The sequence below is a fragment of the Octopus bimaculoides genome, chromosome 11 (assembly GCF_046866305.1).
Source record: "Octopus bimaculoides isolate indiv1 chromosome 11, ASM4686630v1, whole genome shotgun sequence".
Taxonomy (NCBI): Eukaryota; Metazoa; Mollusca; class Cephalopoda; order Octopoda; family Octopodidae; genus Octopus; species Octopus bimaculoides.
The window spans coordinates 54,715,793-54,733,585 of NC_142938.1; the positions used below are offsets into that span (position 1 = coordinate 54,715,793).

General features: G+C 33.8%; 1 protein-coding gene across 4 annotated transcripts in view; it reads right to left on the minus strand.

Moving 5' to 3' along the window:
* LOC106879480 (protein bicaudal D) overlaps window positions 1–15,169 on the minus strand; it is a 36,209-nt gene extending 21,040 nt beyond the window's left edge. For 2 of the 4 annotated variants that reach the window (XR_008265220.2, XM_052971807.2), the window contains exons 1-2: window positions 14,714–15,169; window positions 3,860–6,147 (exon numbers count right to left, since the gene is read on the minus strand). Coding sequence is in view for 3 of the 4 variants with exons in the window: in XM_052971807.2 (XP_052827767.1) it covers window positions 3,895–6,147; window positions 14,714–14,971 (2,511 nt within the window). In the remaining variant the exon portion in view is untranslated. The remainder of the gene's footprint in view (window positions 1–3,859; window positions 6,148–14,713) is intronic. The other 2 variants (XM_052971810.2, XM_052971809.2) reach the window with 1 other exon arrangement.
* Window positions 15,170–17,793: the final 2,624 nt, after the last annotated feature.

Below are 17,793 nucleotides of genomic sequence, written 5' to 3' on the forward strand. Positions count from 1 at the left end.
CCATGCTGGCATGGGTTGGACAGTTTGACTGAGGATTAGTAAGCCAGGAGGCTGCACCAGGTTCCAATCCAATGTGACAAAGTTTCTACAGCTGGACACACTTCCTAATGCCATCCACTCCGAGTGTAGTGGTTGCCTTTTAAGTGCCAGTCAGGTGGCACTGGTATCAGTCATGCTTGAATGGCACTCTTTACATGCCACCAGCATGTTCTTCACAAATTTTGCAGAACTTTTTGAACTATCACTCTTCAAAATAACTAGGTCATAAAGCTGTCACACTTACTAGGCATTATGTCTTGCATTCCACACTGTACTCAAAACCACTCCCCAACATCACTCAGTCCTATGTTCACCCAGATACCTAGTATTACATGTCACTATTCCAGCCTAACAATCACCAGAGAGTGTTCCTTCCATTGTCCACAGATTACCAGAGGCGAAGCACATTACAAATGCTGTCCTCATGTACATGATTTATGAAAAGGCTTCTCCAAGACTTAAGAAATAGCATGATCAAATCCAATATTGAGACAATGGCTGTGAAGGTCAAGTGCTGATCTGCTGACCAGATGACCAAATAACTTATAATTACAGGCATTGTAGACCACCCTATAAAAAGATGCAGGAGTCAGTTTAGTCCAGTTGAGTGTCAAAACTATTCACACTTACATGAAGATTGGTGGCTAGGAAAAGGACAAAAGCCATGCCACCAATGCAAGCATAGAAAATTAACAGAAAAGAAATAGAATCGATTCCAATACAAGCTTTATATTGGCCAACCATTAAATTCCAATAATTTACAATATTTTAAGTAGCCTAGTCTATAGATAAGGTGTTTATAGAAGAGAGGTTCACTTTCAAAATGTTTAAATTTTCAATTTTTCTATGTTGGTGAGAGATGAAGTTTGGTCAACACTTAGCACAAGCTCTTTGCAATATCTAAGGTCTTCAAACCTCTCTAATTCTTGTAAATAGTCTGAATTCAGTTCCAGGTTTCAGAATTATAACACTATACTTCAAGTTAATTCATATAGTTTGTCCATCAAATAAGTAAAACCCTTAGAAAAGAAAAGTAGCAGTTAAAGATTCTTCTACAACATATATATCTCACTGCCCCCAAAATCATTAACTGGTATATCACCTGGAAAAAGACTTGCAGTGAACTATCTGAACAGATTAGATTATTCATGTTGGTAACTACTCCATAGCACTTGGTATAGTCTATAATAGTTCCTAAACCAAGGAATATTCAAGAATGGACAAGATTAACACTGTGTAAAGAGTAAACTATCTTTACACACTGAAAATTTAAATTCTTCATTGAATAAAATTCAATAATCATTGTTACTTTCACAAGAAAAATAATTTACCTGGTTTGATTTAAGTACATTTATGCTTTTACTAATAAATTCTTTTTCATATAATGAGCTCGCTTAATGAAAATTCATACATCTAAGTTGTCTTACAATATTCTGGACTTAATCTTCACTAAATAATGCTACCTTTCCTAACAATGCATCTAAGTTTTCCAAAAATTGTCATTTGTTTAATTCTTAACATTCTTAAAACTGCTTCTTTAATCATAAATCTGATCTGAGTTTTATAATATTCTGACTAAATAATACACAAAAAAGCTAGAATCCCACCAATTAACATTCCTCGTAATTAAATGTCAAAGGTCAATAAGATGTAACAAATAGTTGCACATTGAATATTATAGAATATCCCTTGATGAAGTGTGATGTATGGGAGATTAAAACAGATGCATTTAAATTATGGTTCAACTATTAGAAATACTTTGAGCCAAGCCCAATGACTAAACTGTTTTGAAATCCAGTTAAATTTTTGAAGTAAATAAAAGTGATTCTCTCTCATTATATATGTGAGAGAGAACGCAATAGCAATGACTGGCCCAGGTAAGCTGTACATAAGGAAAAAAAGTACACTTGCGAAAACATTAACTGATAGACTGCAGAAGAGGACTTTTAAGCAAATTTAAGACACTGGTTCTTAATTATAAATTCAAAATTGAATGGATTAAGAACTGGAATAAATCAGAAATGAAGTAAATTTTTTGCATTAATAACATATTTGTAATAACTTGAGAGTGGGGAGGTGAAAACATTTGGCAACGTTAGAAGGGAATCCAACTGCAGACCCCTACCACTTTTTTTAATACAAAAGTAATATAACTGTCAATATAATATATGACATTACCTGTTTTTCCATACCAAAAACAAATGAACAAATCTGCCATGAGGCTGGAGTTAATTTGTGAGGATTAATATTTCTATGGCTGACCCCTCTATTGTAAAATTTTGTTACTACACATCTAAACCAAAGCCTACACCAAATTAACATCAACCAATATCTATTGTTAGCATATCATATGTTGATAACCAACTTAGTCCTGCATACATTTTGCTAATAATTTTGATAGTGTTCCTTTTTAAATTCACACAATCTCCCTGCCAAATTAACCACACACACACACACACACACACACACTGAAACATACCCAAAGTGCTATTACTCTCCAATTGCTAATCTCAACTTTCTTAAGTACCTCATATCAGATGATTTAAAAAAAATAATAATTTGAAGTGTCTGGAGGATAAATACCAACTGGACACAATTTAAGTTTTTGGGGAAAAAACCCCCCTCCAAAACATGGAATGTTATAAAAAAAGATTTTTTTTGTTAAAAGGCAAGGAGCATAACAGGAGACTATGTTGGATGCAGTGAGAGGTAGGATGAGATAAATGGACAGAGAAAGCAGCAAACATACAGTTCATTCATATTCAAGTTGTTTTTTAAAGCAGCACATTCAACAGCCAAATTCTTTTTCTAGTTCTTAAATCTATGAGGATCAAGTTGTTAATCTATTTGTATTCAGCTGAGTGCACTTATATGATCTATATAATAAAGTTACACTATCTTGTAGCTTTATTGTAACATTCTTCTCCCTTCATAGCCTGATGAGCAGAGTCTCAAAGTACATTCTAACTCAGATTTATGATTTTAAAAGGTTTTAAAAACATGGTGTTAGACACTGAATAAAAACTGCTGAAGAGCTTGGATGTAAAGTTAGGGAAGACGATATATTCAGTGAAGGATAATGGTTGAATCCCAAAATGTTCTGAAGCAGTTTTGAGACTGATCAATTTTACAATACAATTGTTTATTAAACCACATGAATAAAAGTACGATTGAACTTAAGTTGAGAACCTCTGAAGTCATGTCCAGATACCTCTGAAAAGTTATTCAAGCTGGTATATTAGTCAGTGAGAATAACGTTTCTAAACTGAGGAAATAAATGATTAACTAAGAAACCAATGCACCATTAATCTATTTTAATATTCTGACATCTCAGAAGCTTTCCTTGAAAATCCTGCAACTTTTTAGTGTCTTCAAATTCTCAAGTGTGTTATATCACTGCAGTCAACCTTTTACTGGCTTTTACTATAAGCACACTTTGTTCAGAAACCTTGTTATTCAAGGAAAAATTATCCATGTCTCAGCTACATTTCTCTCACGATATCCAATTTTGGACCAATTTTAATTCTAACATAAAATAATCACCAAAATATCCAAGTACCATTCAAAAAATACCACCGCATAACAGAAATTAGAGGTAAAACTTAAATTGTTGACCAGCTGAATAATGGATTTGTGTAAAAAATAAAGTGACTAGCTTCAAACATTACATATACAAGCATGCATGTATACCCATTCACCCGGAAATATTTAGATATTTTTAAGAAATAGGGAAACACATCAAAGAGAACAAAGCAGGGAAAAATTAATGATAGCAGCTGCATTCCCCATTTAGGTAAGCACATTAGCCCCCCTGACTTACCCGGTTCTCCGGGTCCACAGGACTAGTCACCTAGTTTAATAGTCTCTCTTTTGCCTTCGACCAAATTCTTCATATGGAGCGTAGTAACTTACTTTGGTGGGACCAATCTTGCTACGGCCCTGCCTTCGCATGTTACGGCGCTCTCGGTCAAATTCCAAATCTTCCAACCGCTGTGTTAGTACTAATTTTTGCTGTATAGCCATACGAAGTAAGGAATTTAAAGTCTTTTTCTCCTCCTCTGCAGCAACAAGCTGCCTTTGCATTTCATCAAGCTGAGTCACATACTCATCACAGCGCTGCGCAAACATGGCACGTAAGGAAGCAAATGTTGCAGCATCTTCTTTAAGTGCCTTCAGTTCATTTCTTAACTTCATCATAGTGTCTGTTACTATTACTTTTTCATTCTCATACTTCTGTTTCAAATTAGCTAAGGCAATCTCAGCAGTGGATTTATTTGCTTTTAATACACTACGTAAAGTAGCAATTTGTTCACGTTTGGTAGATAACATAGCTTTCAGTTTCACTATCTGTTCTTGTAGTTCTTTAACATCAGTGTTTTCATTATCTCCACCCTCTCGCTGCCTAGTCACTAGCAGATGGTCAACAGCACGCCTCAAATACTTTATTTGGTCCAAAACAGTTTCAACTAACTTTCCACAAGAAGTAGGATCTCCTGCTCCCTTCAAATCCTGGCTGACAAGGTCTTTTGTTTTCTTTTGAGCTTGTGAACCAGTTTCAGCATTTTCTACATTGTTTACTTCATTAGTCTTTTGAGAGGCTTCAGCTTTCTCCTCACTTCCTTCTCGTACATTATCTGGTCGAGACATCTGTGCTGCACTTTTGGCATGATCAAGCATAACTCTGCTTGGTAGCTCACCATTGACTTCACAAACCAAGTGATAAAGCTGAGCCATCTCCTCTGTAATATGAACCAATTGATCTTGGGTGACACTCAGTTTACCTTGGGCACTGTCTGCCGAGTCAGTCATTCCAGACAGCTCCTTCTGTAAACTTTTTATCGTTTCTTCATATTCCATGACAGTTTCATTAAGGCTAGATAATTTCTCCTTCACCTCAGGATCAATTGATTTGTTACTGTCAGCATTTTGTACTCTTTCTTGAAGACAAGAAATTTCTGCTTGCAAATTACTAATTCGTTTCAAGGCTGCAGTATAATTCTTTTCATTAATTCTGTAGTTATGTTTTAAGAGCAGAAGTTCTTTCTTTTCTTGGTCAGTTTCATTCTGAATCTCAGCAATATCTTCTTCAGTAAGTTCTCCCTCAGATAAAGTAATATCGGCTTCACTAATATTTGCTATTGCACTCATATGTGACTTCAGTTGAGCAGCCCGTTCTTTCTGCTCAACAAGATCTTTCTGAGTATCTTGCATTATCTTTTGAGCTTCATCCAAACCTTTCTGAAGTTCCATTTTCTCACTCTCACTCTGGTCAAGTAGCTGTTGTAATTTCTGTACTTCAGTCATATGGATTTCACTAAGTAAATCATTAACACTGGCCGGGGCAGGCTTAGGAATAATACTTTCTTTTTGAGGTTGTACAAAGTCTGCTTCTAATCGCTTAAGTGCAGGGTGATCTTGAGATTCACTTTCATCATCATTAGTTTCTCGATGACTACTGTTAAGATTAAGATCATGGTTATTGCTAAATTTAAGTCCATCACTCAAGCCACCAATATGAGCCAAATTACTTAAATTGAACATAGACTCACGTGTTAAATGGTGATCAAGCTCCTTCTTTAACATGTGTTTTTGCTCTCTTTCTTGCTGGAGAGAATTCAGAGCCTCTTCAAGATTTCTTTCTATAATTTTTTTAAGATTTTTCGTTTCCTCCAACTCTGTATTTAAGTCATCTGTTTCCTCTTGAAGAGCTCTTTTTTCATGTTTTAAAGCTTCATAGTCCACCTGACTTTGTCGCAACTGAGACAACTGTTTCTGAAGGTTTATATTTTCATCCTCCAGTTCAGCATAATCAGCAAGGTTACGATTTTCTCGAACCTTATATTCTTTTATTTCATTTCTCAGTTGTTTACGTTGAAGTTCTAAAGCTTCCATTTGTTGTTGACTCTCATTAACCAATGCATTGAGCCGCTCATTTTCACATGTGATGCGATCATAAGCAGCTTTGATAGATTTAAGCTCAGTTTCAAGCTCACCAATGGTACCCCGGTACTGGTCTTCCAAAGAAAGGGTCTCTTGAAGAAATCGTTCTTCATGTCGTATACCCACTTCATGTTGCTTTCTGTAAGTGGATTGATGTTTACTCAGAGCCTAAAGAGAAAAAAAAAAGTTAAATGAAAGTCATTTTGTATATAAAAATGGGAATTAACAGTTCAAAGTTTAAAATTAACAAATGCTCCTGAAACCCAGTCAAAGGTGACAATTTTAATATCTGATTTGTGTTGGGCCCAATGCCCTCACATATCTAACAATAACCCTTCCATTTACTTAATTTTCCCCTATCTCCACCACCAGTCCAATCCTCTACCACTGTTCTTTGAGGCTATATCCTAATACATATACACCATGACTTCTCTCATCTATCTTTCTACATCTCCCTTATTCAACTGTTTCTCTACAGCAAGAAACGCATCTTTATCTCATTGTTTTGACCTCATCAACTGGCAAAGCCACCTCCCTCAATACTACTCCTCATATTTGAGGGGACCATTACTTAGTGACACTGTTGGTGCCACAAAAAAATTCACCCAGTACACATTGTAAAGTGGTTGTGTTAGGAAGGGCATCCAGCCATAGAAACCATGCCAAAGCAGACAATAGAACTTGGCACAGCCCTCTGGCTTGTGCCAGCTCGACAAACCATCCAACCCACGCCAGCATGGAGAATTGATGTTAAATGATGACTACATCAGCAACTAAGTACGTTCAATTGATATTTATGTGCTAACATTTTCTTTTGATGCTTTACTATACTTTTGCATTTTACAAGCAAAGCAATTTATTCAATTTATTTAAGCTCTTACGTATAACGGGTTTATAGATTGTGCCTTCATTGAGTCACAGTGGGTATGTGGTTGCTTATGAAATCTCAATGGAGGACTGAAGTTCAGCTGATACTTATTCTTCCATGAAAGCAAAACAAGGTCTATACATAGTGTTGGCTAAAACCAGTAGATATAGTCCATGAAACAATATAAAATTCATGAAGTGTCAAAGACTAGTTAACTGAAAATGGGACAGATTAAAATAGTGATGACTATTTGACTATTTAGATGTTTAACTTGAGTGCTAGTGGTTTTTGTTATCCATAGACAAAAAGATTAAATATATTGGTTTTATGCTTTGGCACAAAGCCAGTAGTTTCAGGGGTGGGGTAAGTTGATTATATCGACCCCAGTGTTCAAATTATTTATCGACCCTGAAAGGATGAAAGGCAAAGTCAATCTTGACGGAATTTGAATGCAGAATGTAAAGATAGATGAAATACCACTAAGCATTTTGCTCAGCGTGCTAATGGTTCTGCCAGCTCATTGCCTTAAGAAAATGAAACATTGAAAACTATTTACATTAGAAAGAAACTGCATGCAACATTGCAATCTTGACATTGCTTTTTCTACTTTAAATGTTTCCAAATTGCAATCATCTTTGAGTGTCCATATTCCATGCTTGGTATGGGTTGGAAGGTTTGACAAGATTCATTCAAAAGACTGTCAAGCTTCAATGCTGGTTTTCATAGTTTCTGTAACTAGCTGGATGCCCCTCCTAACACCAAACACTTTACAGCGTACGGAGTACTGTACTAAGTACTTTTTCATGTCACTGTCACCAGTGAGGTAACCAAGTAGTTTGCAAGACAAGACCCCTTAGTAGCACTGAATGTATTTTACATGCTGATTAAAACAGATTTTGGCTATGCAGCTGGGTAAAGCTTTTGAATGTAAAGAACTATGTGCAGCAACTATGGTTTGGATAAATACAATATGACAATAATAATGGTGCCTGATGTAAACACTCACTTGATGATCAATATGATACCAACTGATAATACTTTGCTACAGCAATATGAAGAAACTTCGGACATAAATGGTAAAAACATAGAACATCTGTTTTTATATCAATATCAGGAATTATGACTACACAAAAAATTTTGGTAATGGCAAAACTTGAACTGGAAATATATTTTATCAGCATAAGATCTGTGATAATGTCATTAGCTACTCATCAAAAGGTATTGCTTCTTGTTGAAAGCATTAAACTGTTATCACAACATAAAAATCTGGATTCAAAGGTATTCTCATAAGTTACACAAGACAGCTAATTTTTATGAATTTGAAACAATTAAATAGAGTTAAGGAGACTAATGTCGTTTAGAGAAGGTTCTTGTCAGGAGTAAACAGCTCTCTCCTTTGAGCCATAGACCGTGAAGGAAGTGCAAATAAAAAAATTTGTTCAGATTCTGACTTAACACAAAATACTGAATATATTTCACTCTTTCAGATATGTATAATTTAACTAAATTAGATTTAAGGCTGTCATATCATCAAATAGAAATGTGTTGAAGTTACAATAAACACATCAATGGTTTTGTTAAGGTGGTTATGTCTTCCACACTGGATTTCAGAGAGCAACTGTACATGTTGGAAATGACATTGATAAATGGTATTATCAAGATATATGTATTGGCACTATAATTGTTGAAAGTAAATAAAAATCATTAAAAAATTTGGAATTATCAAGAATGGGAATCAAACCAAGTGTGCTAGAGACTAATGAATTGTCTTGGGGTGGGTTAGGGTAGACAAAGAGTATATCATCAGTTCATTTAGTAGCCGAGACTGTTTTCCTGGCCTTGGCAATCACAATTGGGAAATATATTGATCAGTAAATTACGTGTTGCCACATGTCTCACATGCATCTCAGTTGCACAGGGAGTCAAAAAAAAAAAAAGAGGGGGGGGGGAATAAATCGGATTAGTTTAAAAGTCACCAGTTAAAATTTATGAGGTTATAAAATACTAGTCAAGAATAGCTTCACAAAAAAAAAAAAAAAACCCATCTTGTACTATATTTTCTAAGAGAATTAACCTTAAATGAAACAAGATACTTGAAAAATATACTTTCTGCTTGGTTGGAAACTGAAACTGGTCTCAGATCTTAGACCATTAGGATTTTTAAGACAAAAATTATGTTTTACTGAAAGTAACATCTGTATATATTTTAAGATGAGCCTTAAGACATTCGAGCGAGTTTGTTGCCAGTACCGCTGGACTGGCTCCTGTGCAGGTGGCACGTAAAATACACCATTTCGAGCATGGCCGTTGCCAGTACCTTCCAACTGGCCTTTGTGCCGGTGGCACGTAAAAGCACCCACTACACTCTCGGAGTGGTTGGCGTTAGGAAGGGCATCCAGCTGTAGAAACTCTGCCAAGTCAGATTGGAGCCTGGTGTAGCCATCTGGTTCACCAGTCCTGAGTCAAATCGTCCAACCCATGCTAGCATGGAAAGCGGACAAACGATGATGATGATAAAGTGATCTCAAATATCATGTTGGTGCATTCTCACAATTGGAATTTATGAATGTTGTTTTGGATAACACAGTCATGTAGACAATGTAATAAAATGTGAAGATCAGTAAACTTACAAGTGACAACAGTTTACTTGGTACATCAAGAGGGATTTTTAATAATTAGAAAATTCATTCAAGTCATTAAAAAAATAAGTCAATCAAATATTATATTTGGGTGTCATAGAGAACTGGTTGGAATGAGAAGTTACAGAATGTAAACAATATACAAGATACCTGACATGTTAGAATAAAACCAAAACTTGTACAGTGTACACATGACCTAAACAAAGAATGGCTACCTGTACATGGATAATGATTGTTCTCATTGTTTAACATCCTCCTTCCATGCTGGCATGGGTTTTAACAGTTTGATAGGAGCTGGCTGAGCAGGAGCCTGTACCATGCTTCTGTGTATTGACATGGTTTTAACAGCTGGATGCCCTTCATAACACCAATAACAGATTTAGCACTATACTTTATACCTGCTGTTGTATATTCTGGGTGTCCAGTAGAAATAAGAGTTAAGAATAAATAAGACTTGTATCAAGAACTGTGTTTGCTAAAAATGATGTTCCAGAAACATGACAATGTGTGAATGTTTTGAAAATGACTTGTTCATATAGCTTGATAAGATGAAATGCAAGCCAATAAAAACACCATATTATTCAGAATCAAAGGGAACTGCTGAAAAAACAAAATCATCACAAGTGTAAAGATTGGGTTTAAAAGAAGGCATATTCATGCAACCCTTAAATGGCAGGAAAGGGCTGCATGAATGTGTGTGCTGAATGGGTAAAAGATAGAAAAACTGTTTTTTATTAAGAGTCATTTTTATATCATCACTAAATACAAAAACTATCATTGTTAGTTTCTTGCATAATAAAATTTACAATTTCATTGAAAAGTGCCATAAAATATTCACTTTCCTTTGATGATGCCCACTGTTTAAAAGGTTAGTGCATATTTGAATAACCTGCTTTGGAGTGATCAGACAGAAAACGTCTTGAATGGCCAGACATTTAGAAGACGTCTTCATAGTCCACCTTTGATGTGCAGACAAATACAAACATCAATAAAATGTGCAATGAATGAGGTTCCAGTTTGGTATGTTGAAAAAAAAAAAAAAAAAATGGACAGCAACAACTGAAATTTATATCTTAAGCAGGAAATAATACAATGGCAATTCTTCAGGGTTAACGGAATATACTGACCCATTGCAGATGAATGATAGAAACTGATAGAAACAAAATAGAGAATCAAATCCATGAAGCTTTGAATTATATTCCAAAATATAACACTGCAAATAGTGTTTGATGCAGTGACCAAATAATGAAAAGAATTAAACCAATTCTATAATTCAAACAGATTTTGTTATATGCTTCACCTGCATTAAGGTAGATACCAGAGTTTGGTTATTCAATGAAATAAAGCTTTTAAACAAAGAATCACATACAAGAACAGTTTTATTCAGATAAATACAGTTTGACAACACAACCATTTGCCAAAATAAATGGAGAAAGCATTTAAGATTTATAATTTCAAGTCCTAAGATATTCAGGTCAAAGTGATAAAATTAAAAAAAAAACCTAACTCTTAAGGGAACCTTTAACTAGGAGCTAAAAATTTCAGCTGATGACAATGACACACTGGATAAAGTTGCTTAGACATTAAAAATGAAACTAAATGGTTTTCTTACGCAAAAATTTAATAATTTAGGGACCAGATAAAATGAATGCTTTTTTTTTTTTCATGGACATACTTAAAGCTGTATTTCAGAGAAAGTTATGTCTGAAAATGCTGGTCAAGGCAATTTAAAGGTGTTAAAGGTTGATTCTGTTTGCAAGGAGTATTAACTTTCTAAAACGTTTTAAATGGTTCTTCAAGAAAATTTGAACCCATGTCATTTTTGATAATACCTAAATATTCTGAAACTTTACAGTACTTTTAGTTAATTTCTTTTTAAATGCTTTATTTCATAATCTTAAAATTGAAGTAAATTTATCACTAATTAGCTGAAAATTACGCCAGGTTTGAAAATAACGACTTTTCCCCCCTATTAATAGTTGCAAAATTTAAAAAATAAAGTTAAAAATTCTGGACACTAATGACATAAGAAAAAAAAGCGACTTATTCAGGTCTAACTAGTTTCACCGGTAATGTAGAGAATGGGTCACAAAGCAAACAATGAATAATTACATGCTAAAAAAGAATGCAAATAAAATGTATAAACATAAATGGTCCATATTTAAAACAGCTGTCATATCTTTCCAGAAATCCAAATTTTATTTTTAATTAAAATATGTCAATAAGATAAACATAACACCACTGTTGTTTTTTTAATTGCTATTAATATCAAACTAAATTTACTTTCAAGGTCTCATTTTAGTTGGGAGTTGTTATAGTAAAAATTAGGTATGAAATGTGAGGATTTGATTAAAACAGTGCTCGGACACTTCAACGGGTGCAGAGACCGATAGCTGTGTATTGGCAAAATAAATATGTCGGGATAATTCTATCAACTACACTGTACCTCTACAAATGTGCGGATTTGTACCAATATGAAAAACTGTTTTTACAGTGTGAGAATAATACAATTTTGAAGTTGCAAATGCCTTTCGGAAAGCGAGGCACATCCTATTTACACACCTATGTAATAAACACAGAACGTTTGAATGGCTGACAATAGAACTATACGTTATTTCAATTTTGTCTAAATCAGTGATTAAAATGGAGATACCTATCAGATATGGTTGAGACCTCGGGAAAAAAGGATCACCTCTTTTAGTTAATTCCAGATTAAATATATTTTAGGCACTTAATATTAATTTTTTTTTCAACTGTGCAATTTTCTATTTCAGATGACATTTTAAAAAGAAGGCCTTTTTATACTCCTAGAAAAGCCACTTACCCAAATTATACTTTTTCGATTTCTAAAAGATCTCAATAGTGTGTCATCAATGTGGGCTTTCAGTTTGAAGAAGAATGGTACATACCTTAAAGGTGCACCCACGCCTTATATAGATTGTCATTAATAGAAAATGGTAGCAAGAGAATATTTTAATAACCATTAGTTTACAGAATATTCAGAGCTAAGGGATTTGGGTATTTGAACCATCAAATATTAAATCAGTTCTACTTCTCAGTAGTTCAAAGCATTAGTAAGAATCTCGGTTAAGAGAGTAGTATGAGAATTCTTCGTGAGGAGGGAGGGGACAGAGGGAAAACACTAAACCTATTTCTATCAGTGGCTGTCATTTTAAATGGACATGAAAACAGTTATTTAAAGAAAAATAAAAAATAACATTTGTCATGTTTTTACATTCAAAGACCTTTAAATTATAATCTTTAGCATTAATAAATATTTAGCAAGTGAAAATGTTCTATCCGTCAGCAGAAACTTCAAAGAATACAGTTTTGTTTGTTTGACAAGGAAAATTTCTTAAAAACAAACATCATTCTAATATCTATTTACACTGAAATAAATAGGATGCTACACACCTTACGGACATTTCATATCTGATATTCTGACATTTGATACCAACATTTAATTTTAGGGGAAAACATTCAAGATGTCCGCAAATAATATAATTACCGATGGACAGTTAAATACACACGCACAGTAAAAAATGTTAAGCTAAGTCAATTGTTCTTGCATCACCAAAAAAAGTGAGTGACATTCGACAGTAATGAAAGTCTGTTTGCATGTGTCAAGCATGCAGGTACAAATCGCAACATTTCGTTTTTAATTATAGACTTGAGAGATGAAAATAACCTCTCTTTATAGTACTGTAAGCAAGCAGTGAATAATTCTTAGTGCAACCAGCTTTATACGAAGTTATCTAAATATATATACTATTACTCTACCGGCCCACTTTCCGTTGAGTAATATTAAAGACACCATGATTAGAGAAATACAATGATGAAGTTTAGAGAGGAATCGACATAACTTACACCAAAGTTTATATAGAATAACAAATGCAGTTAAGGAAGTGCGATCATTCGAACCGTTATTTTTTACAGTATTAAATTAGGTCTTGAAAAAAATTCTCAAATGAGAAAGAAATTAGATGAAGTAAAAATAGGGCATCTCCAAAAGAACAAAAACAGTAAAAGCTGACGAATAATATTAAGTAGCAAAAAGAAACTATGACGAAAAATTGGAACAACTGAGATATAACTAGAAGAAATAATTCTTATGAAAACAGCCACACACACACACACATATATACATATGTGTATATATATATATATATATATATATATATATATATATATATATATATATATATATATATGTATATATATTGTACTGATGAGTGGCGATATAGACGACCGCACCCCTGAGAAGAGCAGAGGATAAAAATAGAATACTTTTAATATGTACCTGTATCGGGCCCAGGAACTAAAATAAAAATCAGCACTACAAAACATTCTCTCAAAAAGATTCGCTACACAAGTTTAGAGGAACCATTTTTATTTTACCATAGTCATTATTTCACTACACGCCTACTATGGACACGTCAGGCCTTGATGGTCTGGCACCGAAAATAAAGTTAGAATAGTTACTCATCAGATTAGTGTCTGCTGGTACTAATACCGTAAAAAGAAAAAAACCTGATTTAATTTTTTTTTTCCTAAATCAAAATAACGCATATAAATAAATATTAATTAAATATTCGGTATATGAATCAAGTACCCTCGTTGCTAACTCATAACTGACACCCCCAGTTCTAATACTAAAAAAAAAAACCCTAAAAAAAACAAGGCACTATATTGGATACTGTGAACTGAATTTAGGAGGAGTTCCACCCCCACATTTTAACGGGGTAGAATTTTTTCTTTACTTATTCATATAAACGCACGTGTTAGATTATCAAATTTATATCACTTTCAAATTAACTCAAATGTTTGTTACATAGATTGACTGCTAATTATTTAATGAGACGTGTTAAAAATATAAAAACAGAAATAAATATTTAAGCGCAGCTACATTAAACGAGTCCATCCAAAAGGGGTGAAGGATAACTATTATTAATGGGACAAGAATATTAAAGGTTTGAGTTTATAGTAAAATATATCGTTAATCTATTGCAATGGCAGTCGTTATTTAATTAGTATCTGTTTCTTTCTTTCTATAATTCTTTTTTATAGCTGTAACAAATACGCATAGTAGTAGCTACTAAAAATAACTAATACCGAGAAGCTGTAGAAAAATTTCTATGAACAGACAAAAACAATTGAAATAATGATAAGACAATTAAGTGTTGTTAACATTGAAGACAAATTAGGAAAATTCGTAGATAATACATACTGCCTTAGCACACTCCAACTCGTTTTTAGTGGCATCATAAAGAGATTCTAAATCTTCGTATTGATGCTGTAAACTCTGTTTTTCTTCTAAGACATCGAGACCGTATTGGGCTGCTTGTAATTTCTGCTGGGTCGTTTCGGCAAGCTCGGCATGTAGCCTCTCGACTTCGCCCTTCAGCTCATCTTTGCTCAATGCGGACAAATTGAGGGGCTGTTGAGCAGGACAGCAACTAGTATCACTAGCTTCAGTCTCAGACATTCTCTAAGAAAAAGGGCCCCCGCCGCAAATGAAACAACTTTAACAAAAAAGTTGATGCGAAATGAGCTTTTTAATCCCCAAAGGTTAAAGCTCAAATACCCGAGCAGATTTAACCATCCATCACCATGCTATGTGCCATATTTAATTTATGCAGAATTCACCGGAGATGATCACGTGACAGAGATTCGGAAGCCGTGTAGGAGGAGGAAAGAAGAGAGGCAAGTGGGTGATAGTGAGAGGAATAACGCAATTAAGAGGAAACTTTGACAAAGTCTTCTGTCTTGTCTGAAGAACAACAAGAAACGAAGTTATTTTATTTTATAGAAGAGATTCCGGCCAAATCTTTTAGCATTTACCCACTTAAATTTACAATAGTTCATACCAAAATATATTTTCCTTCCCCCACAGGGAATATTAATTTACTTTAATATATACAAAACGTAATATATACTTTATTTTTTATCTGTGAAATTGCATTTATGAGCTTTTTTATTCATATTAGATTGCGTATAAAAAGTGACAGTTTATCAACGTATAATTATCTCTTGATTGTAATTTGAGGAAGATTTAGTCAATTATATCAATATTTATGAAATTATAAGTTTATTTCTGTTACATTTTATTTTCACTTATATGACGCATGTTGGCTAATTCTGTAGCATTCCTCTAAGTTATGTGTTAGAAGCATACTAACTAAAAATATTTCGGTCCCGACATGTTTCAATTTCTCGTGAGAGACGATTGCCCTGTCACAGAAGTTCACTCTTCATCATCATCTATCCTACTGCACAATATTCTCTACTTTACGATCCTTGATTATTGTAAGTTAGCTAATTAATGAGTTTGCTACTGATTCTATGTGGACTGCTGTTTGCAGCAAATATATATTTCAAGGTTTCTAAAACATTAAAGTGTGGGAGGAGGGGCATGGAAATTATTATTCTAAGTGTATTTCTCGATATCTCCCATGCAACTGAAATCTAATCCTGTAATCTTTGAAGTGGTTTATACACAGCTGAACTGCAGCTGTACAAGCAATAAATAAAATAAATCAATAAAAAAATATTATTAATGGCGTTCTTGAGCCCCCTTGAAAAAAAAATTATTACCAATTTGTATATGTCCATCTGCCATTGAATATCCACAGCAAAAGAAGGGTAATTTAAAAAAAAAAAACTTCTTTGGCCTCTTTGCTTAAGATTGTAATTATGCTTTCTGATCATTAGCAAAACATTGAAACTAACTTCGTAGATACCCTGTAGTTATGTCCGTTCTATATCATGTTCCTTGACTCAAATAACCCAGTAAACTTAAGTCACTACCGTTTTCATTTCACACACAATCAATGAATCTTTCCTAGATTCACATCATTAAGCCAACTTCTCTCACTACTACTTATGCACTGTCTCCAAGCAGACAAATGTTTTTGATTTCATAAGTACATCAAAGCAATCTGTTTAAATTTTGTGGCTCCAGCTCATTAAAACATTACAATTACTACCTCACTTTCAAAACCTGTGCTTTTTCTCTCAACTAATGATTCTTTAAAAACAATAAACTAGCTGTAGATTGCTCTGCCTAACTCCTCCTGTTTTAATCAACCCTTCCATTTCTGTGGATCATAGCTATTACTCTTCTTCTTTAGAACTGCATCTCTGCTCATCTTTTTTCACCAAACATTCAAGACTTGCTAAGAAACAGCAACTTTGGTTTAACTCTCCTGGGTAAACCTATCAGATCATGGGTCTGATGAATTAGAGCTGACCTACACTACACAACAACAACAATAACTGTTATAAGTACTAAAGATGTGCAAAGAAGAGACAGGACACTAGTGACTGTTTCTATAGAAGTGAAATTCACGGTGAATGTAATGAAGCAGACCATATGAAGATGACTTATTTACAAATAGAGAATCTTGAAAGAAGTAAATTCAGGAATATTAGGCTTTTATAAGAATCAAACTATCTTGATGACAATAACATTGTTTATGAAGCGTCATTAAAAGAGATCAACAGTTATTAACAAAAATAGACTGAATAATAATTCTTAAAACGAAGGCAGACTAATTTTATAATAGTGTCATGAGAAATAAAAATAAAACAGTAAAAGAGAACAGTGTGATCCTAAAAACTTTTTCAGGTGAGAACTTATTAGCATTAGTTGTGTTGAAGGGAAAAATTAATGCACAGTGATAGTTAAAGTTAATATAATGAGGAAGATCATCTTTCAAGTGTGAAGATTTTGTTAGAATGTTAAAAAGTCAGAATCAATAAAATTTCTGCTGCCAAGCTTCCAGATGGTGAAAAGATACTAAAATGATAGGGAAATATGCTTCATGATAACTGGGAAATAGTGAAGTAGATCAAAATGAAGGTACATTTTAAGTGAGACACAGTATTAATGTTTTGGCAAAACAAGTAGAGTACCCTTAGTGATCAGACTTTGAGTTAAGGAATAAATTAAGGGACGAAAGTATCTCGTGAATACTGAAGTACTTTGAGTTGGTAGTTATTGTGTGTGTGTGAAGATTTTGGATTATCATATCAGGAGAGATTTTTCAATTGAAAAGTTTTTACAAATTGTAAGGAAAATCCAATTTTCCTTACAATTAATGAACTGTAGCAAATATATCGAATTTATGATTTTTCTTTTATCATTCCAACTACTATCTCTTTAATTTTTATCTTTTACTTATTTTGGTCATAGGACTGCGACTATGGTGGGACACTGCCTTCAGAGGTTTTTAGGCAAACAAATCACACCATATTGAGATATAAGCATAAATATATGCATACATACATACACACACACACACACAC